Genomic DNA, 24,064 nt, shown 5'->3' on the forward strand with positions numbered 1-24,064 from the left:
GTGAAAGTTGGCTGATGACTCGGTTCCACTTGTCATGGGCATGGTGATGTCATTCCAGCTTACACGGACTCGGCTAAAGAGTTTAGCGAGTCGGACTGACCCATATTGAGTTGCAACGAGTAGGTCATCATTTGCATGTCTCAATTAATGTGATCCTTAGACTTGAGGTTATCGCACAATCCGAGTTGTGGATCACCAACTTAGGTTCTGTCAAACGTTGTTCCGTAAGGGCAGTTATAAAGGCAGAGTTCGGGTTGACTGAGAATCAAGCTGTGTGATGTGGATAACCAAGATGGGATTTTGCCCCTCCGACTGGAGAGATATTCTCTGGGCCCTCTCGAGTGATATGATTCGGGAAGCATGGCCATGCGCGACTCGGTTAACTGTTAACCGGGTCGATCGACTAAGAGTTAGTCGGATGAATCATATATCACGGATCGAGAAGAGAGTTGAACTATTAAAGGGAGGACGATTAATCGTCTATAGTTCGACAAGGTATATCGTGAGGCAAAAGGGACTAAGACGTATGTCACATTGGAAGGTACGTCGTCATGACTCGATGGTACTTGGGAATCGGCACGTTCTGCTAGGAGCCGCTGCCGATTGATCGATTGAGAGTCGGACTCCAATCGTGTCCAAGTCGCCATGAGCCTGCGGGGTCACACACTTAAGAGCGGGAGCAAGTATTTGGTCGGGTTGGACCCGAACCGGAAATGAACTGACAATGCGAGTTGGACTCGCAGAGTGGATGGGCCACAAGTGCTGGAGCCCACTTCCACTCGGTATATAAGCAGGGGCGTGGGATGCCCAAGGGGCACGGTTCGCCACTCTCATGCGTTGAGAACCCTAGCCCCATTCAGTCCAACCGTCGCACCAGACCTAGCAGTCCGCCGCCGGAGCTCCTCCTCGCACGTGTGGATATCGGCAGAGGTGCTGTACGTTCAGCACTTCGACGATCGCGGGATTGGATCGGCTGGATCGGATCGAGGGACTGCACTGCATCAAGGCGCTACATCGATAATCCGCAACTGCGCATCTAGTGGTAATCCTCGTGGCCTTCTACCTCGGCTAGATCTTGAGAGTTCGCGTAGGAAAAGTTTTTGTTTATCTCTACGCGCCCCTTCACCATCTGCGGTTGCCGCCTGCCACATGCACCGCAGTGACATAGTCTTCCAGCCAATCTTCCGGCTTAGTACTGCCATCATATGTTCTCGTACCCCTAGGCAGCTGGAAACCCTGGGCTGGTGTCTCCCTCATGATCCGGTGCGCGAAACAACGCGGTCCCGGAGGGCCTTGTTCTTCCAAAAGCTCCGACAGATATATTCTGTCAAGCCGATGTCGGGCATCCAGCGGCGACACTTGTCTGTTCCCAACTCGGGCTTTGAGCGGGCCGAGATTATCACGTTCTCGCCTAAGATAACCTTCATCACCCATGGCCGAGTACCCGTCATCGTAACGGTCTTGCCAGCGATCTTCACCTCGATACAGGGGGTTGCGCCTGACACCCTGCTGACCTGCAGCAGTATTGGGTGCCGGACCCCGAGGTTGGTGTCCATGACCAGCCGAGTGACGCTCTTGCTGATCTCGGCGATTGTTGTTGAGACGCAGACCACTCTGGTTGTCATCAACTCTCCTGACCATTTGCTTCTCGGCCAGAGCCGGGTCATAATGCTCTAGGCGCTTATCTCGGCCTGAGCTGACACTCTTGTCCCGTTTGCCACCAGGCTCCAAGGGGAACTTCGTCGTTCTGTCCGATTTGCTTGGGACCGCGCCACTCTCTGTGGTGCATTGACGTCGTGAGCCGTCACCATGACCTCAACACGGTCAGCGAGGCAGTCGACATGCCGGCCGCGAACCGTGCAGACAGCGGGAGGATCTTCGGCCACCATCACCTGCTCTGGGTACCTGCAGGGACTGTCAGTAGCGACATAAACCTCATGCATGCCAAAGTTGATGAAGCAGCCCGCCCAGGGAAGCGGTGCGTTGTTGAAGCAGCCCATGTTGTTGTTGATGAAGCCCAGAGAGCCGAATCTCTGGACCAAACCGGAGACCACGCGCTCTCCGGTAACGAGGAAGCTTCCCGTCCGGATGAAAACTCTAGCCAGCGTCGCTGCTGGCCCCACGGTGGGCGCCAACTGTGGTTGTGGTGTCACGGCAGATGCCATAGGATGGCTTATGTTGGGGCCGATGGACGAAGGAGGAACCGGAGGAGGGAGGACGTGATGAGAAACACGCACAAACACGCGAGCACACATAGATTTACCCAGGTTCGGAGCCCTCTTGTCAAGGTAAGACTCCTACTCTTACTTTGTGTTATAAGCCGAGATACCAAGATCTACAATGATGCTCCTTGAGGAAGAAGAAGAAGAAGGGGAAAACCCTAGATGTCTAAGTGTGGGGATCCCTCTCCAGGGATGGGTAGTGCTCCTATTTATGAACCGTCCATGTCACACTGACATGTGGACCAAAGGCTAACGTTATCTTCTACGGGCCCCACCGGGCACGCACCTTGGTTCCCTCCGGGTGGCACCGCAGGGGACAAGACAATTTTACTTTTGCTGGCGTCTGGCAACAAGTACTGCAGCCTCCTGCCATCCTCCGTCATTGATTCTCTTTCGGTGCTTCTTTGCGCAGTTGCCTGGCACCACAACGTAAGCAGCGACTGCTTTCCCGTGATAAAGATAGCGCTGCTTTACTTTGCGCCATGCGATGAGGATAAGACTGTTGAGACATATCGGCGCTGGCCGAGATCAGAGTACTCGTCCTTATCCTGCAATCACATAAGACAAGATAGATTTGCGGCATACACTTGGTATGCCGGCTTAGTATTAGTTCGGCTTAAGGATGCCGGCGTACATGCTTGTGCCGGATTTGCCTTCGTCATCTCGGCTAATGTGTGTCGTCCTGACCCTACCCGAGGTCATCCCCCCAACACTTTTTCAACAGAAAGAAATGAATGTGGCTGCTCTCTATGGAATGATTGAGGATGAATATGGTCTCCTTATGGAGGCAAGGGAGTAATAGTTAAATTGTGAAGTGTTGTCCCCCGTAGCTTTTGAGCTTTGTACTAGGTGATCTCTGTTCCAGGTGTTTGCATGATGGTGTGTTCTTAGTTTGTACTAGATGACCTTTGTTCTCTTCTTCTAATTGAAAAGTCAGTACAACTGGCAGGCCCGTCAAAAAAAATTATGAAACTACAACATCATTGGCACCATGTGACCTGATATATACAATGTTTCCTTTCCAATGCAACGAGTGCCAGTAGCCAACATGCATACGCCGACAGAAAAGAGTGGAGAACTAGACACGAGTATGGTCATTTCCATGGTTAATTATCGTGGGAATAGGAGGCAATCAGGCAAAATTCCTCAGCCACGTCAAACTTCTTGCAAATTAGCTTAAACTGTTATTGTTACAGTCGCATAAAGCAACCACATCTTATATTTACATAAATAGCTAGTAGAGCCGACACCGATCATGGAGCACTAGAGATGATCTTGGAGAAGTAGTTGAATAGAAAAAGACCAGGCGTCTCCAGCATCAGTCGTACTGATATGACTTCTTTCTTCAATGTGTGAGTTACTTTCTTTTTGTACGTACCCCGTACTACTTGCAAAAGTGTGGGTTGCCCGAGTCCCTGCATTTATAGAAACAAATTTCTCAGCGTTTGTATGAGCTATAGTTAGGCATGGTGTCATGTACACATCTCTTATGGTTGTCAAATATCCGTAGAAATCTATGAGCTAACATGAATGAATGGCAGAGTTCCAGACCTACAGTACTACTACCATAAGCATCTGATTTAAATTTGACAGAACCACTATGATAAGTGATGCATCGAATGAGAATTAGATGATCATTATTGTGCCTACGTAGAAATAGTTTAATTAATTATATATTCATATTAGACTAGACAGTCAATCTCTATCCTGTCAATTTAGTAGAGCAGAAAAAACGATCCTTCACGCTAGTAAAATGTTCTTGGGCTCTAATCACTCACCAGATCAGAACGCACCATTGACGCAGTCTCACCAACACCACAAACAAACATAGATCAGATCCGTAAAGATCTCCTAAAAAAGCAATCAAACCTGATACCAAAAGAAGCCGCCGGTGGGAGGGGCAGCCGCCACCGCCTGGACGAGAGCCATGGCCGCCTGCTCTCTTCTCCTCCTCCCAATGTCCGAGCCGGAGACGGGGCCGCCGTTGTGCCTAGAGCAGGAAAAGCTGCTAGGGTTCACGAGCCAGGCACCATGAGAGAAGAGAACGAAGGAGATGAGGAGACTCGTGGATCTCAGTGGAGGGGGCGAGCGGGTGTGATCCACAGGGAACGGCGGCGGTGCCTTCCAAAGGAGAGGGATCGAGCCATCGAGGGGCGGCAACAAGCTCGTACGGGAGGAGAAAGCAACTGAGAAACGGTTGTTTTTTCCAGCGGCTGCAGTTTAACGGACGTATGGGCCGCAAAACTGGCTCATTCAACCACAGATCGCGGATTTTCCGTCGGGAGCAGCAGCCCGTAGGACAGCAGGTCCAACCGGAAGTGAACGCGCCATCGGACGACCAGAAAATCCCAGACAGCATGATTGGATGGTCGAAAACGCTGATGGCGTGAGAGGCCTCCCAGGGTGCCCAATTTTACTGTCCTAAATTAAGTATGAGCGTATGACCCCCTATATAATGTTTTCATTTCAACACAGCACAACAAGTTCTAAGAAGCCGACTTATAAAACAAGTAGAATGACAATGAGTAAATATTTTGAATGTTTGGATGGACTATGCATGGGAGTAGGAGGCAAAAGGTTTGAATGTTTGGATGGACTATGCATGGGAGTAGGAGGCAAAAGGGAAGAACTCATCGGCGAGACATAGAGGATCTGCATTGCAGCATTAGGTTGCTCCACGCAATTGAACCAAAGTTGTTAGAGTTCTAAATTATCTTAGGGCCTAGGAAGATTCACGGATATTAAACCTTTAGAAACAAACTATTTAAATGCAAGCTGCTCGCTAGAGCTTTTAGCTTGGTTGGCATCGAAAAAGCTGCTTTTGGACTGCTCACAGGCTAGCGGCTAGGGAGTGGCTCCATACTCCGATTTGCTAGCTCTGTCGCTGAGTCCCTGACTCTGCCGCCCACCTCCTTTTTGACTGCCGGTTCTCCAAGCGGGTTTGGAATGTCGCTCGGCAGTGGATTGGATGCCCCTCAACTTCTCTCGCCCCCTAGCTAGCTCTGGTCACCCTCTAGGACCATGTGCTTTTCGTCTCCGGCAGAACTTCCGAGGGTTCTCGCTCGCCATTCTCGTTGCTTGGAGCTCTGGAAGGAGCACAAATCTCGCCCTTGAAGTAGATGTGACATATAAGCCAGTTATACGGCTGGACAATTCTCGCTTCAAAGACCATAAGCAATGTTGTATTTAGTTCAATTGCTTACTGGTAACTGCTAGCTAGTTCCATACTAGAGTTCACAAAAGTCTTTAGTAAGCCACATGGGGCCTATTCCATTGGACCTCAAAAGGATTTACTTTGGACCGGGCCCCCCAAAAAAACTAAAGAGTGGCATGTGTTTTCAATGTGAGCAACCAAGTTACCACATCCCTATATATTCATCGCTGCTAATAAATTGGGTGGAATGTGTGTTCAAATATGAAGATGTAGAACGAATGATGGTTGTTCTGGAGCACTATGTATAGATTCTCTTGAAGAAATGGTTTTAAAGAAAAATACAAAACTTCCAAAATCATTGGCCCCATGACCTGATATATACCACGTTTCCTTTCCAATGCAACGAGTGCCAGTAGCCAAGATAAAAGAATGGAGAACTAGACACGAGTACGGTCATTTCCATGGTTAATTATCGTGGGAATAGGAGGCAATCAGGCAAAAATCCTCAGCCGCATCAGACTTCTGGGTTCTATAAGCACTTTTGAGCTTTCCCATGAGGAGACGGCTAAAACATTCCTGCTGGATTGATCCACGTCGTTGCTGGGTGCTGGCCAATCCATCCATCCATGTACAAAGACGACAATGTACGTTTTCAGCCAGAAGAAGTACACCAGCTCTATGTGAGGCATATCGAACCTTGGAAGGTAAAAGCAACCGAAAACAAGTGGTTAAAAATAGAGGAGGACGCTAATCGAACGGCCCAAGGATCAAAGTGGCGAGGAGTCCTTCACCATCCAGGAGAAGGAATCTGCTCTCTTTTTTTCTCATATTGCCGCGTTTTGAATAGATTGCATTAGTTTTGGGATCCTATTTCTAAGCAGACCATGACTGTTGTGATAGAATATGGTAAGAAAAGTAAACTACGTTTTAGAAAAGGATAAATAATATTGCATAGAGAAATGCTCCTAGAAAACCGCAGACCGGAAGATATACTTAAAGAATATGGTAAGAGAAGTAAACTACGTTTAGAAAAGAAAAAATAATATTTGCATCCACAAATACTGGAGGATGTTCCATAGAGAAATGCTCCTCGAAAAACCGCATCCCAGGAGATATTTAAGAGAAGTAAATTACTTTTTAGAACAAGCAAAGTAATGTTGCATCCACAAGTACTGGAGGATTTTTGATAGAGAATGGGTTTCAAGATTGGTAATTAAAACATGTTATTGATGGAAAAAAAAAAGGCAAAAAAATGTCATTGATGAAAAACCGCGAAATATTGTGGCTGCTGGGATTCGAGCCCAGGTCTCCACGGCCACAACGTGGAATTCTCACCACTAAACTACAGCCACATTTGTGACAAATTAACGATATGATATTATTTATAGCCTCAAAGTTTCTGAAACAAAATGCCAAAGTCACTGCTGCAAACATCGCGAGCTGGCCATCAGCAAACAAAGTTTTTCCGAGAAACTGAAGTATGGACCAACAGCTGATGCACATCTACCTTTTATTGGCTGACCAATTTGCAGCTTGTTTCTTGTCATCGAATTCAGTTCAGACAATGATCCAGCCAAAGGACAAGACTGATCCTTAACAAGATCACACAAGGAGTGGCCTGTATCAGTATGACTCTTGCAAATGCATACAAGTACATCATTTATTTAAACTGTTGCATTGGATTAGAATAATATCTGTAGCATATCATGTCAAATCATATAGCAGTGCGATGCGTGGAAGCTGATCAGCTAGTAATGGCAACATTTAAGAGTTTATTTTTGTGACACTTCTGTTTGCCTGGTTTATCATGAAAATGGTATGTTCATCTGGGAAGTGTTTCTGGCTTTTGATAAGCTGTTCTGTTGATTTCCTGAGGTGTTTCTTGCCCAGAATTGCAGATCTACATACCTACACCAACACTCAAGAACAACGATCCCTGTTTTTGTGTGTTCTTCTGTGAAGTGGAACGGCTAAGAAAGACTCTTCCCCTCTATTAATTAGTGCCAAGGCCTGAACTTGAGGTTGGATTTCATGCATTGCAGTGCAGAAACATGCATGCTATTAATGGTTCTTCCTGTTTTTTCTTCTTTTTCCCTGCAGGCTGCAGCAGTAAGAAGATCTGTACAAAGAAGCCATGCAAGCAAGAACCTGATGTTCGCAGATACAAACGGCACCAAATTTGATCTAACCTTCAGAAGTGATCTCTTGGCTGAGAGGAGTATAATACTACAGAACAAATGACAAGAGGGTAATGCACATGGATTACATTGCAAAGACTCAAATACACTTGAATTGTGTATGCAGTAAACGGAGACTCAAATCCCCAACTGAACTTTGCTTGATCCTCACACTTGCGTGAACTCGATCTACTCTCAGAGCCTATTGAGCACAACAATGTAATCCACTCAACTTTTTACAGTCTTATCTTCATATATACATTATAATACATATGTACCTATATATCATAGAGCCATTTGATTTGAGACTACTCTCAAAGCCTATTGAGCATTTCCACCACCTCCTGCATCGACGGCCGGTACCTAGGGCACTCCTCCGTGCAACTCTGCGCCACGTCCAAGAACGCCTTCACCTCCTCTGCTTCCTTTTCCCCTTGGATTAGTCCCATCCGATGGTCTGCGATCTCCGACGACATGCCCGCCTCCACCTTCTCCCTCGCCCATTTCAGCAGCGACACCTCCTTCCCACTGACGTTCTTCATCGGCCAGTTTGGCCGTCGCCCGGTCACCGTCTCCATCATCAGCACCCCGAAGCTGTACACGTCCGCTTTCACGCTCGCCCCCATTCCTTCGCGTATCTCGGGGGCCATGTACCTTTCCAGATATAAACTTAAGATCAGACGTGTCCTCGAGTATAGTGTCTATCAGTAATGGCCTAAATTCTACTAGAGACCTTTACTAAAAAGAAAAAAAAATCATTGTCCCTAAATTGAATTCCTAAATGTGAGCATTGTAGTGCAGTAGTATAAACTACTCCGTAGTACCCAATAATGGTTCTCACTTGCAATGAAATTTCAAAAATTTCAGTCCTTTTAGTGAAGGTCGAAATAATTCTCTCTGGGTCAAAATATTTCAATAATATCTCAAATTTGATTAGATTTTAGTAGTTTCCATGTGAGAATTTCGATCATTCGGCCGAATTGAAAGTCAAAATTACTGAGTACCCGGCGGTGCCGGCGGCCTGCGTGCTGAGGTGCGACGCGGCCGGGCCACCACTGACGACCCTGGCATGCCCGAAATCCGCGAGCTTCGCCTCGAACCCTTCATCCAGCAGCACGTTGCTGGACTTGACGTCCCGGTGGAGCACGGGCGGCTGCCGGTCATGGTGCAGGAACGCCAGCGCCGCCGCCGCGCCACGCGTCACCCGGACCCTCGCCGCCCACGGCAGCAGCCGCATCGCTTCTTCTTCTCCGTCTCCGTCTCCGGCGCCGGCGCCGGCGCCGGCGCCGTGGAGCCAGGCGTCGAGGCTGCCGCGCTCGAGGAGCTCGTAGACGAGGACACGGTCGCGGCCGGCGGCGCAGAATCCCAGCAGCCGGGCCAGGTGGCGGTGGCTGAGCCCGCCCAGCACCTCCAGCTCCGCCCGGAACTCGCGGTCCCCGGCGCCGCCTCCGTGGTCCGCGGAGAGGCGCTTCACGGCGACCGGTTGGGCGGCGCCTGAGCCAGGGAGGACGGCGCGGTAGACGAAGCCGAAGCTGCCGTCGCCGATGATGTTGTCCGGGGAGAAGCCCCCCGTGGCGCGGGACAGGTCGTCCAGGGAGATCTTCTGGAGCGCGGAGGAGGAGCCGCCATAGAGAGACCATGAGGAAGAGGGGGAGAGGGAGAGCTCGGCGGCGGCGTCCATGGCGCGCGGCGGAGGCGAGGAGGAGGAGGAGGAGGAGCAGCGGGGCAAGAGGAGGCGGTGCTTGCGGTGGCGGCAGAGGAAGGCGAGGAGGAGGTAGGGGAAGCAGACGGCGGCGAAGGCGGCCACGGCGGCGATCAGGGCTTTGTACACGACGTCCATGGCGGCCGGGCCGGGCTGGGCCTGGACCTTGGGAGAGAAGACGAGCTGAGCTCTTGATTTGGTTCTTTCGGAGGAGGAGGAAGAAGAAGACGAAGGAGGAAGAAGAACAAGAGGGAGTCAAGAGCGTTCGGCGGGTTGCGCGCTTCTTCTCCTGAGTCGGAGGGAGACTTTGACCGGTGACTTCATCGGTCCCCCTGGCTCCTTTTTCCACACTCGCTTGTCACATCCATGATCCATCCCACCTGGATAAAAGGGAACATGGATATTTTACAAAGATAATTTTTACGGATATTCATTCATACCAAAAGGAGAAAAATGCAATTCGCAACTTTGTTTTCAGTTTTTTGATTGAGAAGACATATTTTTAAGCTGTGGCAGCAAAATCTTACTGGAATTAGCAAGTTACCAGGGAGGTACACTGCTAGCAATTCCATTGTAGACCATGTTCTGGCTATTTTTGTGATTGGAATTCAACATCCTGCTTTGCCGTTCAGCTTGGGGCGGGCTGCCGTACCAAGCCAAGGAAATATGGCCAGGGCTTTCAAGTTGGAACACCACCAGTATTGCACCATCTGCACAAAATCGTAAAGGTTTTAGGCCTTCTGGAGTTCCTTGGCAAGTTGGCAATGACCCCTTGATCCCACAGTACGTAGTTTCAAGTGTTGTGTTTCAACTATGTTATGTTCAGAATGTTCCGTGTGCATAAGTCCCTTGGTATCCTTGTCTCTCATACCACCATTGATTTGTGGATTTCTATTCGAGATGTGTCATAAATTCATGACTTCAGATCAGGTAAAAAAAAAGGGGCAAATAAACAGGAGACTGGTACTTCACATGCTGATGAGAGAATGCTACACTACTTAGTGTTCGAGTACTTTGCGGACTGACCTACCTACAAAAACAGAGTAGGCCACAAAATTTGCCCAACAAGTCGCACATCATCAACAGAGGTAACATCTCAAGGGCACAAAGGTTCAGGTCAAACAGCCCCACACACCGAAACAACACAGGGAGCAAACACTAGCAGATAATTAAGAACATCAGTGCTCGGCTTGCCAACTTTGATCTAGCCTCGAGCGCGGCCACGGCCTCGCGCACGCCATGGTCCTCCCCTTCTTCCAAAGCCACGACCTGTGGACCGCCAAATACGAACTATATCTATGAGAGGTAGGGGAGGGTGCAAAAACCAGAACCATGGTATATGTCGGACCAAGCTTACCACGGCCTGGAGGGAGATGATACTCATCTGGTTCACCATCGAAGTATTCGTTTTGCTCCACCCTTCTTCCCCTGCCACGCCCTGGGAAGCCATGGAGAAGAGGAGGCATGAGAGGAAGGGGCATACATATAAAAACCACAAAAACATGATATATCGTACTGGGCTTACCACGGCCTGGAGGAGGAGGATACTCATCTGGCTCACCATCGAAGTATTCATTCTGCTCAAACCTTCTTCCCCTGCCACGCCCTGTGATGCGGTGGAGGATAGGAGCCATGAGAGGAAGGCGCATACAAAAATGACAGAAACATGATACTATATCAGACTGCTTACCACGGCTTGGAGGCGGATGATACTCATCTGGCTCGCCATCAAAGTATTCATTGTGCTCCACTCTTCTGCCCCTGCCACGTCCTGCAAAGCCATGGGGAACATGATCGATGAGAGGTGGGGCATGCAAAAAAAAAAATAGAAACATGATATTCAGACTGAGCTTACCACGGCCGGGAGGGGGGTGATACCCATATTGTTCACCATCACCGTATTCGTCCTGCTCTTCATAGTAGCCACCCCTGCCACCATAACCGTAATCATAACCATAGCCACCACGCCGACCTCCTCTGTAGAAGCCACGCCCTCTTCCTCTTCCTCTTAGTGGACCTCTCCCTCTGCCTCTACCGTTGTAATAATCCCCTTCCTCCTCCCACTCTTCACCCAAATCATAAGCAGGGGGGCCATTGCTAACTACATGTTTACCATCCAAGAATTAGCAAACATATTGTCCATAAGATGTAAAAGGAGGCATGCAATCTAGCTAAACTTATGGGTTGCTGTTGGAAAGTTATGCACTAGAAAAGAGACGAGAAAAAAGATACCTCTGCCTCTGCCTCTTCGTCCACCACGAGGTCCACCATGACCTCTCCCACGAGCAGCAGGAAAGGATCCTAAATTGCCATGAAAAAATTGTTACCAACAGCGATACATAACAAAAATAAAAATCAATAAAGAGGATTAATTCAGAGTAACACCTTCATGTTCATAGTAAAAAGCAGGTTTCACCTCTTCAACTGGTATAGGTGGCTGGTACCTAAGGCCATAACCGTGTAATAAGCAGACAAACTAATGCAGATTCCAATACTGAACATTTGAACAATAATAGACAGATAATGGAATGCAAAGTGGTTGAATATGAATCAAGTTCTTCTCGGGCTGTACAAATAAGGGGACAGCGTTTAACTTACCCTGGAGATGATGTATCCAATGCTTTCTTGGACAATGTTACGGTAATCATAGATACATGACGAGTTGTCTCTAGCCTGTGACAAAAGTGCATCAGTGTGACGATAAATCCTTTTTTATGTCTAAAGAAAGAAATTTTATATATATTATATACACATCCGTACGGGAGAAGGCCTTCCTCCAAAGGTTCCCATGTGTCTGTGATATCAATAGATTGGATAGAAGTATTTTGATGTAGACCAGCAATCCTTCTCTGATGAACAGCTACATGTCAGTTAGCAAAACAAGCAACCATATAAGGTGGAAGAGGTTAGAGTATTAACCTTGAGCAATTCAGCAACCATGACTGTCTTATTTATGGCCCGTCCCATGGCTTTGATAATAATTTCATCATGCCCATTTTCCTGAAAGAGAATACATCAGAAAAAGAATAGTAAGAACAATAAAATGTAGCTCCATTATGCAGTCAGCCAAAAACTTTGCTGACCACTAACCACCAACAAATTCTCAGCAAAAGAGATGAGATGACACGATATAGAAACAACATATACAAATGGCAATAACGTTCACGCCAATTTACCAAACAATCTGATTAGCTTCGCATAGTTCAGGCATCAGGATCAAATGGGCAAGTGAAAGAAAGACAAACTGATAGGCCAGTGTCAGGATCGAACATGAAGTAATGGACGGAGAAGCAATATGAAACAAGAACCAGAAAAAACCCACATGTTCATCTGATGTACTGCAAGTCATAAATCATAACAGGAAAGTAGCAAATGTGATATATTGAAACGTGTGTGATTGAGCTGTACATTTGAGGTGTAAATAAAATGAGCAAGTATGCCTAATGCAGAGATGCAAAAAGTCCAGGGGCCTTTAAGCCAAGTAAAATTATGATTACACTAATTTAGCATTAAAAGTTGGAGTAAAGCAGCTGTCGAATTTAAAATAATCAAAGATCTTTGTGCAGAGGTAAAGAGAGACACTTAACGATAAACAAAACAAAATCATATAACTTGGGGGCAACAGACACAGCACATCCAGCAATCTCCATAAATCTATATATATCACCCACTATCAAGATTTCCAGCAAGCATTCCCCCATAAATCGTTAAACATGGAACGCAAATGATAACTGTGTTATTCTACACCAGAACAATGAAAAAAGCCAAAACCGAACCGTATCAACAGGGATCAACCTCGAGCAACGACATCCCGTAGCCGATGTAGTTCCTCATCCGTCCCAGCGCGGTGATCCTGATCTCATTCTCGCTGATGGGCGTCTCGTTCCGGGGCTTCTCCACCCTTTGGTACCTATCCATGCCTATCAAATCGAGACGAGTTAGCAAACGGGAGTTGCGTAAAGCACAGGGAGAGATAACGGGAGTTGCGTAAAACACAGTGGATGGAGATTCCAGCAAAACCAAATCTGAGGATTCTCAACAGACCACAGAACGCAGAGTCAAGGGCGGGGCACAGAAGGCCACAGCGGAAAAGCTTAATCCAAGCCCTAAAAAAATGAGACGTGGTGGTTCTAATAACAAACAGGTGGAGCAGGAGGCCCCAATCTTCCAGAACGAAACGCCCGCGAACCGCGGTGGTGGCAGCCCGGCCGTGGTGGTTCTAATAACTCCTCGCGCCCCCGGCGGGGAAGCGGCGCGCGTGAAGCAGCCCGGCCGGCGGTTTCTCTCGCCTCTACGGGCCTCCACGGGCGCGGCGAGGCCTAAGCGCGCACTAATCGGCGAGGAATCGAGGGAAGGGTCGAGGGGAGGGGAAGCGATCGTACCTTGCTTGGTCGGTGCTCGGCACCCCGCGGAGGCGGAGACGCCGGAGAGAGTGAGGGTTGGGGAGGAGAGGGATTCTCGCCTTCTCTCGGAAGGGGAAGGGAACCTCTGTTGGCGTGGTGTAGGAGTTATTAGTGAATTAACAGCGGTTTTATCATCTAAAAAAACATTAACTGCGTTTTCGTCTCCTTCGGTGACGTGGAGGCGTTTTGGACGTACGTTCGCACGGGTGTACGGCTTAGATGTGCTGCGCCGGCCGCGTGCTGACATGTGGGACGAGCAGGGACGCGCCGGTTTGAGGATAATAATGACACCGACAGGTGGGGACAAAAGGTAGGGGCCCAGCATGTCAGAAGTAGGGTATACTGTCTACGGAGTACTTTGTAGTTATCGCCATCGTGTCATCCATTCAAACCGCGCATCAAAATGCCATTGGAGTTTGGACAAGATGTCACAGCAAAGATGACTACCAGTTTCAGTTCACCGAAGATGAGGGCTCATTTCCTCCTTTTTTTTCTCTCTCCTCTATTCGTGTTGCTACAGCTCCGAGCCCTCTCGCCCCCTCCTCTCCCCGAACTCTCAGGCGGCTTTGCTGCCCGGAGAGAGGAAGGAGAGGGGAGGTCATGTCACCCTGTGCAAAACGGAACCAGAAACCAAAAACCGAAAGAAATTAATCGAAACCAAACCAAAATAGGCCACACGGCCAGCCCAGCTGCAGACGGACTGATGACGCGGTACAATATTTTTGTTTTAGGGAAGCAAACATGTGTATAAAAATTTATGTGTCCTTCAAAAATTTGGCGTCAATTTTGGTTAATTTGGTTATAACGGAAACCGAACCGAAAATAAATGGTTATAACCAAAACCGAACCGTATCTTTATATGTAACTGTATTAACTGAAGAATGCAAACTGGACTAACCAAAAAGCCGTTTAACCGAACCGAACCGAAAAAACCGAACGCACACCCTGAAGGCCAGGCCAGCCACCTTCATCTCCTTGTACATTATCGTAGTTGCAGTTGCCTTAGAGGCGTTTTCGGGAGGGTTCTTGTCGCCGGCGGGGAGGCTCCGGCGGCATGGAAGTGTGGTAGTTCTTGCTGGTGGAATCGGTTCGGGTCTCTCGGACAGGATGCCGATGGTTTGATCTATACCCCTGCATCCTCTATCAATAATTGCCTCTCTCTTCCCAGCGAATCCAATAATTTGCCTTGCAATCCTTCCATTGTTGACCTGCCGGATTTAATCTTCAAAAAATCTGCCTTCCGGCTAGCTTGCTCTAAATCTTCAATCTCAACCACTATGGGTTCCTTGTGGGCTGGTTTTGAGTTGAGACATATTTCCCCTTTAAAACCTTTGGTCTCTTCTCTGTTTTGCTCTTCATACCTTTGGTCTCTTCTCTGTTTTGCTCCGATGAAGTTTTTCCTCATTGTTTGCATTGGAGCAAAGCTAGTCAATGTTACTGGATCCGTTTGATTGGTCGACACTGCCCTTATCAACCTCTACTTCGGAGGCCCGCGACGCGGTTCTTGGGCATGGCGAACATGCCACCGGTGCGGTGGTTCTTCACAGGACCCGGTTAGTGGTAGTACCAGCCGTCTGATGCTTGCGCTCAAAAGGATGTCTTGGCGTCGACGGCTCCTTCAATTGCCGTCAAGGATCTTCTCCAACATTTTCAGTCTTGACGGCATCTTCAACCTTCGGGAGGTTCTCAGTCAGATTGGCTTCTCCGTCAGCTTGTGGCGGCCGACCTCAACGACGTTCGCCCATGGCGAATTGAATGTTTGTCGGCGGCAGATCAGTCCATCGGACGCATGCAACCCAGGCAAGGCGGATGGATGCTTGGAGTCTCACTAGTCTGTATGTACACGTGTTCACTTAAGCTGTTGATGTAATTTTCATTTATCTAGCTTGTCCTCGGTCCTTATCTTGGGTTGTAACATCCACAGACCAGTGGAGCTACTTCAGTTCCACCTTGATATTATTGCAGGGATCCTTTCAAATAAAAATGTTCACCCAAGATTTCCAACAGTTAAAACTCCACAGGCACAATCACAGAGCACTCTGAAATTCATAGATAGACAGATCCTTAAAACATCCACTACAAAACTTAGGGCGGGGGGAAATGTAGCTAGTATCAGGCGATGATGATCGTTTTCTTTTTGACAAAATGATATATCGGACGCTCAACTGGATTAGGCCTTGAGCTTGTTGTAGAACCTCTGCTTCTCCTCGGTGGTCTGGAAACGGCCGTGGCCGAACTTGGACGATGTGTCGATGAACTTGAGCTTGATATCCTCGAGGGCCAGACGCGAGGTCTGCTTCAGGAGGGACTGGCGGAGGGTCACCACGCGCTTCTTGGGGCCGACGCAGCAGCCCTTGATCATCAGGTAGTCACCCTTCACAATACCGTAGTGGGGGAAGCCGCCCATGGGGGTGATGTCCTTCTCGGTCCTGCAAGATAGAAATCATTCAACAGATAAAATTATCTACCAGATACAATAAACATTTTTGTACTGTATGGCTCAGAATGGAATTCATGTCAGATGCAGCTGTACTGACAACGATTGATGGTGTTTGGAAGATTTTTCATGTGACGGCAGAGAAACAACATACCTGTCAAACTCAGTGGAGGCATCATGGGTCTCCTGTCCAGCCTTGCCAATCTTGTAAACCTTCTTGTTCATCTCAGTTCTGTGGTGGTATCCATTCTGACCAGCACGGGCAACAGTGTAGGAAACCCTAGCAGGATGCCAGGCACCGATACAGGCAACCTTGCGGAGACCTCTGTGGGTCTTGCGGGGAAGGCGGGTGACACCCCAACGTGTCACAACACCTTCGTATCCCTTACCCTTGGTAACACCAATGATGTCAATCATCTCATCCTTCTGGAACACAGCGTCAATGGGGACTTCCTTCTCAAAGAAGTTGTAGCCATAGTCCACCTTATCAGCAATGGTGCCACCGTTGACCTGGATCTCCATGAGGTGAGCCTTCTTCTGCTTCAACCCTTTCATCTTCCTGATCTGAAACATGGTACAGAAGGTAAGCAATATTTCTTACCTGAGCACAGAGACGTAACTGAGCACAAATGCAAACTAGAAAACAATTTCCAACCTGGGTATGGGCGATAACACGGACAACAGAAGCATATTTCTTCATCTTCTCAAGCTGCAACTGGATTTCCTTCTTGCCTGCATCACTGTCATACTTGAGAGCATACTTGGTGAAAGCCTTCTTCTTGCTCTTGCACCAGTTCTTGTAGAACCTTCTCCTCACATCTTCGCTGAGATGCTGAGCCCAGACAGAGTTGAGAGTGCGAAGGCCACGAGGAGTCTTCACATAGGCAACAAGTCCAACGATGACAATTGGGGGTGTCTCCACAATGGTGACAGCCTCACAAGTCTCCTTCTTGTGCAGCTCTGTAGAATATCAAACACAGTGAGACTTGGTAAAGAAGATTATTCACCTTCAAAATCAGTAGGACAAGCAGGCATTCCAAAAGTAATCATTGAAGTGATCACTTAGCATATGCAAAATATGGCCTTCTAGAATTGGATCATTATCACTTAAAAGTCAGCAATAACAGAACAGGATTAGTAAACGTACTGGAACCAGGCTTCTCCACCTCACGAACAATGTGGGTCATCCCAGCCTTGTAGCCAAGGAAGGCAGTGAGGTGGCATTTTTTCTGGGGGTCATCTCTGGGGAAGGCCTTCACTGCAATGACAACAAAAAACAACATCAGAATGCCAGTGGAATCATTGGAAACTGCATAAAGATACAAACAAATAGGGATCTAAACATGATAATTACAGTAACATGCTAGTCAAATAAAAAACGCTGTGGATTTGGTGAACTTCAGTAATCTAATATAGATTGCACAAGTGCACTAGTTTTGTTATCAATTCAAACTATCTGCCAAACAACCAGGTTGACTCATGCAAGTGTCAGTGCACAATAGTCTACATGGTACTACAAAAACAGAACCGGAGCAACAAAAAGAAACATGGTACAGATTTTCACGTTATCGGCACGAACTGAAGCAACTAATTTAAGTTTATTGCAGCCAGCCATATCACAATCTCCGCAAACAAGACTTGCCATGACAAGCATATAAGCCTTCCGCTAAGACACAAAGCAATAGAAACGTAATTACCATCTGCACTATATGAATCACAAGACAGGGACACTAGCACATTGAAGATTCAGGCAACGACATGAATCGTAGAAGAGCACACACGAATGACGAATCCATCCTAGAAAGCTACACTGACGAACAAGCCACAGCATATCGTCGGCAAGCAAGCAAGGCAAGCATACCCTTTCCGCGGTGGCGAGAGCAGCGCTTCCTGGGGAGGAAGCCGAGGGATCCGTGCCTCGGGTGCTCGAACTTACGGTGCGACATCCTTCCTTCCCCTGCACCAGAAGAAATCCGTCAGATCTGCGAGTTGGGGATGCGGCGGCGAGGAAATGGCCGCCGCCAGCGCCGCCGCCGTTGAGAAGCGAAGCGAGACGAGGGAAGGGGAGCTCTGGTTTACCTGGAGAAGTGGCGGCGGATGGGGGATTGGGGGTAGGCTGGTGTGTGGAGGAAGAGGGCACGTAAACCCTAGGAGAGCTTATATAAAGGGGACCCCAGGGCCGAGGGTTTCTGTTCGGTCGGACGGAAATGCCCCTGAGAGGTGTTACCAGGGCTAAATGAGGCTTGGGCCGTTCATCTAGCAGTATGGGTGTGGGCTCCGGCCCAATGTATTTTTTTGTTTGTAAATTATCCTTCTTCCCCCCAAAAAAAGGAAAATTGTGCTTCTTGTATTTTTTTTGTTTGTAAATTGTGCTTCTTGTTCACGTGATGACCTTAGAGCGTGAACAACACGATCGCAAACGATCACATGATAGCCTTTGGATGCAAACGCCGTGGCCAGAAGTATGTGCGATCACATGATAGCCTTAGGGTGCGAACGACGTGGCCAACGACAGTATGTGCGATGTTCGACAGTCATGCAAAGGCCTTATAGCACCATCATCGCCATCAGCGGAGAAGATGAAAGGAGAAAGAAGGAAGGGGAAGCAGGATGGAGAAGGGAACGTGTCTTAAGCTTTCCACTGAAAGATGACAAAGTGAAAATTTCATTAAAAAAATTGATTGCCTTATTGCCTTGTCTCATATTTAACAGAAGAACAATACTCCTTTTGAGATACATGCAACTGGAATACACAATATTACAGTACAAAAGAATGGTGTTACAATGCGCTCCCCATGGAGCAAAACTATACCAGCCACAATAACATGAATCAACTGTACTTTGCTGTAATTATGCTCTCACTCTCCCGCTCTCTACACTTGATGCAGGGTACTCAATGCCCCTGCACTCCCAGTGTCCTCCTGGGCTTGCTCGAACAAGAAACTCGCAAGCCTCAAAACCCATCCCTCAAGTCAGGAATACCAGAACGAAAAGGACGACGAAAAGAACAACCAGGAACGCGATCATCATGATCTGCCCTTTCAGGCTGGCCTTCTTCAGGACCATAGCCACTCTTTTCTGCACAAAACAAAAGTTGGGAGAAGTTTCAGCCCGTTGGAAACTTGGAATCCAGCAGTACGAAGAAACTACTCGGAATTATTCTTGTTGTGGTAATATGCAGATGAACATGCAATTCCATGATAGGCATGCTCAGCTGATTACAAAATTCCTAATTATGCGTATTGGGATAAATCAAAAGGTACAAGACAAACCTGCACGAAATCGAGTCTATTGGAAGTAGTTTCCATGTCAAGGCTTAGTTCACCCAAAAGTTTTTCCTGCACATTGTAAAATGTGAACATAAATACAGACGCAATAAAGGTAACTGGGCTCCCCTGTATATAAATAGGCAAGAAAGTATAAAGTAGAGAACAAAAAAGGGAATCTAGTGAGTACCTGTCCAATGAGCTCTTCGTGTATCGTGAGACCTACGCCTCCAATTCGCTGGACACTAGCACTAAGCGCATCCAACTCATCATCCTGTCTCCTATAGCAGTTGGACACCCATTTATCAGTGATTGTTTACGCCACAGATAATATAACAACAAAAATAATAAAAGCTGGACCATCATGAAGGTCAATTTGTCTTTAAGTCCGAGGTTCTTGCTTAAGAAAAAAGCTAAGTTGGTAGAGAAGTTACTTCATTAGGAGCATCTGCTGATCAGATTCTGAAGCAATAAAATCATCGTTATCTTGAGTAATGTGCTGTTTGGATCTGCTTTGTTCAGAAGGATTGACTGAACGACCAAAGGCAGTCTTGTGTTTTCCAGCTTCAACATTCCGCCGTATGGAAACCACCTATGGCATTTTCAAGTTCATTACATGCCACTTCATACTCAATTTGCTAAAGATCTTGAGGTTGTAGATTAGTCATTTGTGGTAGCAACAACATTGACAACAGTTGTGCGAAACTAACCTGGTTGCGGGCACTGCTAGTCCAGTTTCTCCTTTTTCCTATTTCAACTTCATTAAGACCATAGTAAGCTGGATCTCGCTCAGCAACTGAAATTGCCTTCTCCAATTCATCCACCTTAATTGAATCATTAAAGCAAAACAGCTGAGAGACGGTATGTGGCAATAGAAAAAAGAATGGAGGAGCATACGGTTATTACAATTGCCAATTCTGAACCTTGTCAATAGCATTGCCAAAAAATATGACACATATGCAACAAAAATATTCCTAACATGGACTCTATCTAAAGATCCTGGATAGAGAACTAGAATACGCTATAGATATGGTGGTAACTGGCAAGTTCGTTTACGGTTTACCTGCCATTGGACACTTTCGCAGCTGGTTACAAGTTCTTTGGTCAGATGCACATACTCTCCTGTGTTTTCAGGCGTTTGCTTCCATTGGTGAAAAGTGTCTTGTACTTTGTCAATCTGTGCAACAGTTTTGCAAGAACACAAGTTGTTATAGAATATAGACCTAACAGAAGAAATGAAAGGACTGGTTCTAGGAATCCAACATAACCTACAGTCTACAGATCATTGATAATTTGAACCAAGGAATAGCAAGTAAATGTGTGCAGAGAACTGGAACAAACCATTTGTACTGTCATAGACAAACCCTCCTATGTCAAATGAACAAATACCAGTGGACGATGCAAACCGTAACCATTAGCAAGCTTCTATGCAGAGCCACATGAGGTCATACGCAATGGCACAACAACAATGCTGCTGGGCGACAACATGAATCTATTGCATATACAGTACAAAGCAGTACACACAGGGCACAGCCAAAGGACTGAAGTGGCCCAACTCAGATTCATGTACCGTCCATATATATTTCGTGCAATCTCCTCTACAACCTACTACATCCAAGTGTCCAAACGAAACCGCTCGAATTCAGACAGCGAAGAACACGCGGGAACAAGATCATCGCCGGCATCAAAACCAAGGATCAAGGGCAGGAGCGCAACGAACTCGGGCTAAACTCTACTAGGGAACAACTGCCTAGCGAGGGAGGAACCGAGGAAGGGGCCGGGGGAGCTCACCGAGTCCTGGATCTCGTCCTTGACGATGTAGAAGGGGTCCTGCGCGGGGGTCATCGCAGGGGTTTCCCGCTCCTCGCCGGACCAGATCCCGATCGGGCAGCGACGAGCTGAGGCCTGAGAATGGGAGAGGGACGGCGCCTTCTTCTCCGCTCCCGCTTGGTTTCGTGGCAATGGCGTCGTCGGCGAGATAGAGAGAGAGAGCAGCAACGGGGACAAGGAAGGACGGTCGGTTGGTGGCCCAGATAGAATGGGCCAATCGGTAATCTAGGTATGGTCTATGGGCCTCTTTACCCACTGGTCCTCGAATGGGCTGGATCCGGCCCATGCACATATGGGCTATGAATCCCTTCCATTTATATAAAATCCAGCCATCCAGGGCACGCCACCGCTCGAAACCCTAGCACACTTTCTTCTTCCTCCGCCGCCGCCAACGCCACAGGTGAGAGCCGCAGGAAGCCTTCCTTGAGTCCCGTCGCATCTTCCAGCCCGTCGTCCTCGCACTTCGTCTAATCCTCTTCCGGTCCTCTGATCCGTTCGCCGTTTGATTTTGTGATTAGCAGCAGCAGAGGTGCGAGATGGCCAAGTCGAAGAACCACACGGCGCACAACCAGTCGTACAAGGCGCACAGGAACGGCATCAAGAAGCCCAAGCGCCAGCGCCAGACCTCCACCAAAGGGGTATGTTCTATCCCGCTTCGCCAGCAATCTCCCAAGATCCGAAACTTGATCGCTAGTTTACGTTTCTGTACTTGTTCGTCAGGATTTTTGCTCATGTAACAAGGATAACTATATATTTACTGTGAAATTTTGGTTTTAGTTTGTTAAACAATTTGGGAGAATTGGTCTGGCTAGGCTAGAAATGCGATTGCATATTTGCATCTTGGACAGGTTCATGGACAATTGTGGCATTTTGTATGATGCCAGGTCCAATATTTAGGCCTATGTCAAGATGTGGTCGTGTTGCCTGAAGGATACTGTATTATGTGCAAATTGCTAGGCTTTCTATTCTAGTTTAATTACTAGCAATCAGCCTCCATCAGGATTTAAATGTGTTAGTAGAAGGAGGATCAGGTTATGCAAATTGGTCTGGTTTGGCTAGAAATGTGATTCTATATTTGCAACTTTGAGAGGTTCAAGGACAATTTTGGCGTTTTGTAGGATGTTCGCTGGCAGGTCCAAGTTTTTAAGCTGTCACAGTGTGCTAGTGTTGCATGAATGATTCTGTATTATATGCAAATTGCTAGGCTTTCTATTCTAATTTAGTTATTATCAATCAGCCTCCATCAGGAGTTAAATGAGTTAGTTGGATTTGCATGTTATATCATGCAGTTGCTCAAAAATTCTTTGCTTGGCATGACTTTGTTCCATGCTACTGTATATAATTAGAAGAGCCAACTGATATTTTACTACTGCGTAGGCCCAAAAATCTTGTGTATTGTGTTGTAGTATGACCTGCATTTTGTTTCTTTTGGATTTTTGGTGCCTCCTTTTGCTTTGTAATTGTCTGCATTAAGAATTTATACCAGACTTTTGAAGTTTTTTCTGTCAAAATGGTGTTCTTACTGATTCTTTCCTATGTATTAGGTTTTGTTATGTTTGTCTGCTTATGCTAACAGATCAATCATCTGTATTTTTCTTAGATGGACCCAAAGTTCCTGAGGAACCAGAGGTACTCGAGGAAGCACAACAAGAAGGCTGGTGAGGCTGAGATTCAGGAGTAAAGATTTTCGAGTTCCTGGCGATGGCTTTTCTCTAGGATGTACTGTTTTGAACTTGATGCTTCTGTATGATCAAAGGATATCTCTCTGTTAGTACTTAAATTCTGTCATGCTGTCAAGTTCGTTCTCTGCACCCAGCTATAAACTGTTGGATTAGAGAAGGCATTTGCAGCTTTATGAGAATTGCTTTATGTCTACGTATGATTATGTGACGTCTTTGTCTGCAATGTCGTCTTGTTGATTTTTTTATTTTATTAAGGGTGAAGTATCCGGTGAAAACCTTGTTGGGAGTGTGATGTTCTATAAACCTGCAAAATTTCAAAAAAACCATGTTTAAAAGTTTCATAAAAACCTTGTTTAAAAGTTTCAAAAAAAAAGCTACAAAAATATCATATGTTGGCAGTACGATGTTTTACAGACCTGCAAAATTTCAAGTTTAAAATCAAAAGCATTTGAAAGGAATTGAAAAGAGAAAAATACAATGAATAGTGTCAAACACTGAAAGACACTATTCATGCAGAATTTGTTTTTTCGCTGCTACCAAACGAAATTGAGTTTGGATTTGAAATTTTACACATATATAAAACATCACTTTTCTAACATGTGATTTTTTTAAAAATCTTTTGAAACTTTTCTAACATATGTGATTTTTAAAAAAAAATTGAAGTTTCTTCGATAGAGTTTTCACCGGATATTTCGTCTTTATTGAGAGCTTCTTGGTTAATCCATGTGTGATCCCTTCTCTATGCCTGAGTAAGTTGTACCCAAGATCCCTCTACTCATGCCGTCCTGATTCGCCTGAGGGGATAAAGGACAATGTGTACAGTCGGCTTTTGAACTTGTCTTGCCAGTTCGTATACACACAATGTATGAGCTGTGTTTATCTGGGATTATGGCATATTCTATAGAGCAAAAGATCAAACAAAACCCCTGAAATGTGGAAGCGCTTTCCCAAGAGCAGGAGGAAGGTGAATCCTGTTCATGAAGAAACCCATGTTGGATCTGTCTTCCGCTGCTTGTACTACTTTTGGTGGTTATGCTGCTTAAAAAGTGGTTATGCTACTTATGATTCGGTTCAATTGTATGATGCTGTTTCCAAAAAAAATAAAAAATTGTATGATGCTTGCAGCTATGATCCGACGCCACACTTCTCCCCCAATTCCTCGATCCGCCCCTCGTCCTTGTTAAGATTAAT

At 46.8% G+C, this 24,064-nt stretch overlaps 4 protein-coding genes and 1 non-coding gene across 7 annotated transcripts; 1 reads left to right on the forward strand and 4 right to left on the reverse strand.

Annotated features, from left to right (window-relative positions):
- Positions 1-6,656: 6,656 nt before the first annotated feature.
- TRNAH-GUG lies at positions 6,657-6,728 on the reverse strand. The gene has a single exon. It is a non-coding gene; the product is annotated as a tRNA-His (tRNA).
- An 886-nt stretch (positions 6,729-7,614) lies between these two features.
- LOC100841679 (proline-rich receptor-like protein kinase PERK1) lies at positions 7,615-9,618 on the reverse strand. The gene is made up of 2 exons (XM_003577755.4): positions 8,558-9,618; positions 7,615-8,207 (listed from the first exon to the last, which is right to left on the reverse strand). Exons 1-2 carry the CDS (start codon positions 9,391-9,393, stop codon positions 7,868-7,870), a joined length of 1,176 nt encoding a protein of 391 aa, XP_003577803.1. The 5' UTR covers positions 9,394-9,618; the 3' UTR covers positions 7,615-7,867.
- A 568-nt stretch (positions 9,619-10,186) lies between these two features.
- LOC100824218 lies at positions 10,187-13,794 on the reverse strand. Of its 2 annotated transcripts, XM_010239598.3 has the most exons (12): positions 13,638-13,794; positions 13,051-13,175; positions 12,175-12,255; positions 12,016-12,104; positions 11,854-11,928; positions 11,641-11,699; positions 11,488-11,556; positions 11,111-11,356; positions 10,946-11,026; positions 10,781-10,861; positions 10,613-10,693; positions 10,187-10,524 (listed from the first exon to the last, which is right to left on the reverse strand). In XM_010239598.3, the coding sequence occupies exons 2-12, from the start codon at positions 13,171-13,173 to the stop codon at positions 10,460-10,462; spliced, it is 1,050 nt and encodes a 349-aa protein (XP_010237900.1). In that variant the 5' UTR covers positions 13,174-13,175; positions 13,638-13,794; the 3' UTR covers positions 10,187-10,459. The 2 variants fall into 2 exon arrangements, with proteins under 2 accessions (XP_010237900.1, XP_014757373.1); XM_014901887.2 differs by lacking the exon at positions 10,613-10,693.
- A 1,802-nt stretch (positions 13,795-15,596) lies between these two features.
- On the reverse strand, positions 15,597-21,352 carry LOC100843714 (60S ribosomal protein L3). Its single transcript, XM_014902367.2, has 13 exons — positions 21,153-21,352; positions 20,425-20,538; positions 20,072-20,185; positions 19,796-19,953; positions 19,552-19,642; positions 19,368-19,433; positions 19,064-19,173; positions 18,175-18,308; positions 17,957-18,052; positions 17,243-17,353; positions 16,751-17,055; positions 16,250-16,659; positions 15,597-16,087 (listed from the first exon to the last, which is right to left on the reverse strand). The coding sequence occupies exons 1-13, from the start codon at positions 21,204-21,206 to the stop codon at positions 15,829-15,831; spliced, it is 2,022 nt and encodes a 673-aa protein (XP_014757853.1). The 5' UTR covers positions 21,207-21,352; the 3' UTR covers positions 15,597-15,828.
- A 102-nt stretch (positions 21,353-21,454) lies between these two features.
- LOC100846456 (60S ribosomal protein L29-1) lies at positions 21,455-23,096 on the forward strand. 2 transcript variants are annotated; one of them, XM_010239602.3, is made up of 3 exons: positions 21,455-21,591; positions 21,710-21,829; positions 22,792-23,096. In XM_010239602.3, the coding sequence occupies exons 2-3, from the start codon at positions 21,728-21,730 to the stop codon at positions 22,870-22,872; spliced, it is 183 nt and encodes a 60-aa protein (XP_010237904.1). In that variant the 5' UTR covers positions 21,455-21,591; positions 21,710-21,727; the 3' UTR covers positions 22,873-23,096. The 2 variants fall into 2 exon arrangements, with proteins under 2 accessions (XP_010237904.1, XP_010237903.1); XM_010239601.3 differs by having other exon boundaries at positions 21,472-21,591; positions 21,713-21,829.
- Positions 23,097-24,064: the final 968 nt, after the last annotated feature.

The sequence above is a fragment of the Brachypodium distachyon genome, chromosome 4 (assembly GCF_000005505.3).
Source record: "Brachypodium distachyon strain Bd21 chromosome 4, Brachypodium_distachyon_v3.0, whole genome shotgun sequence".
Classification (NCBI taxonomy): Eukaryota; Viridiplantae; Streptophyta; class Magnoliopsida; order Poales; family Poaceae; genus Brachypodium; species Brachypodium distachyon.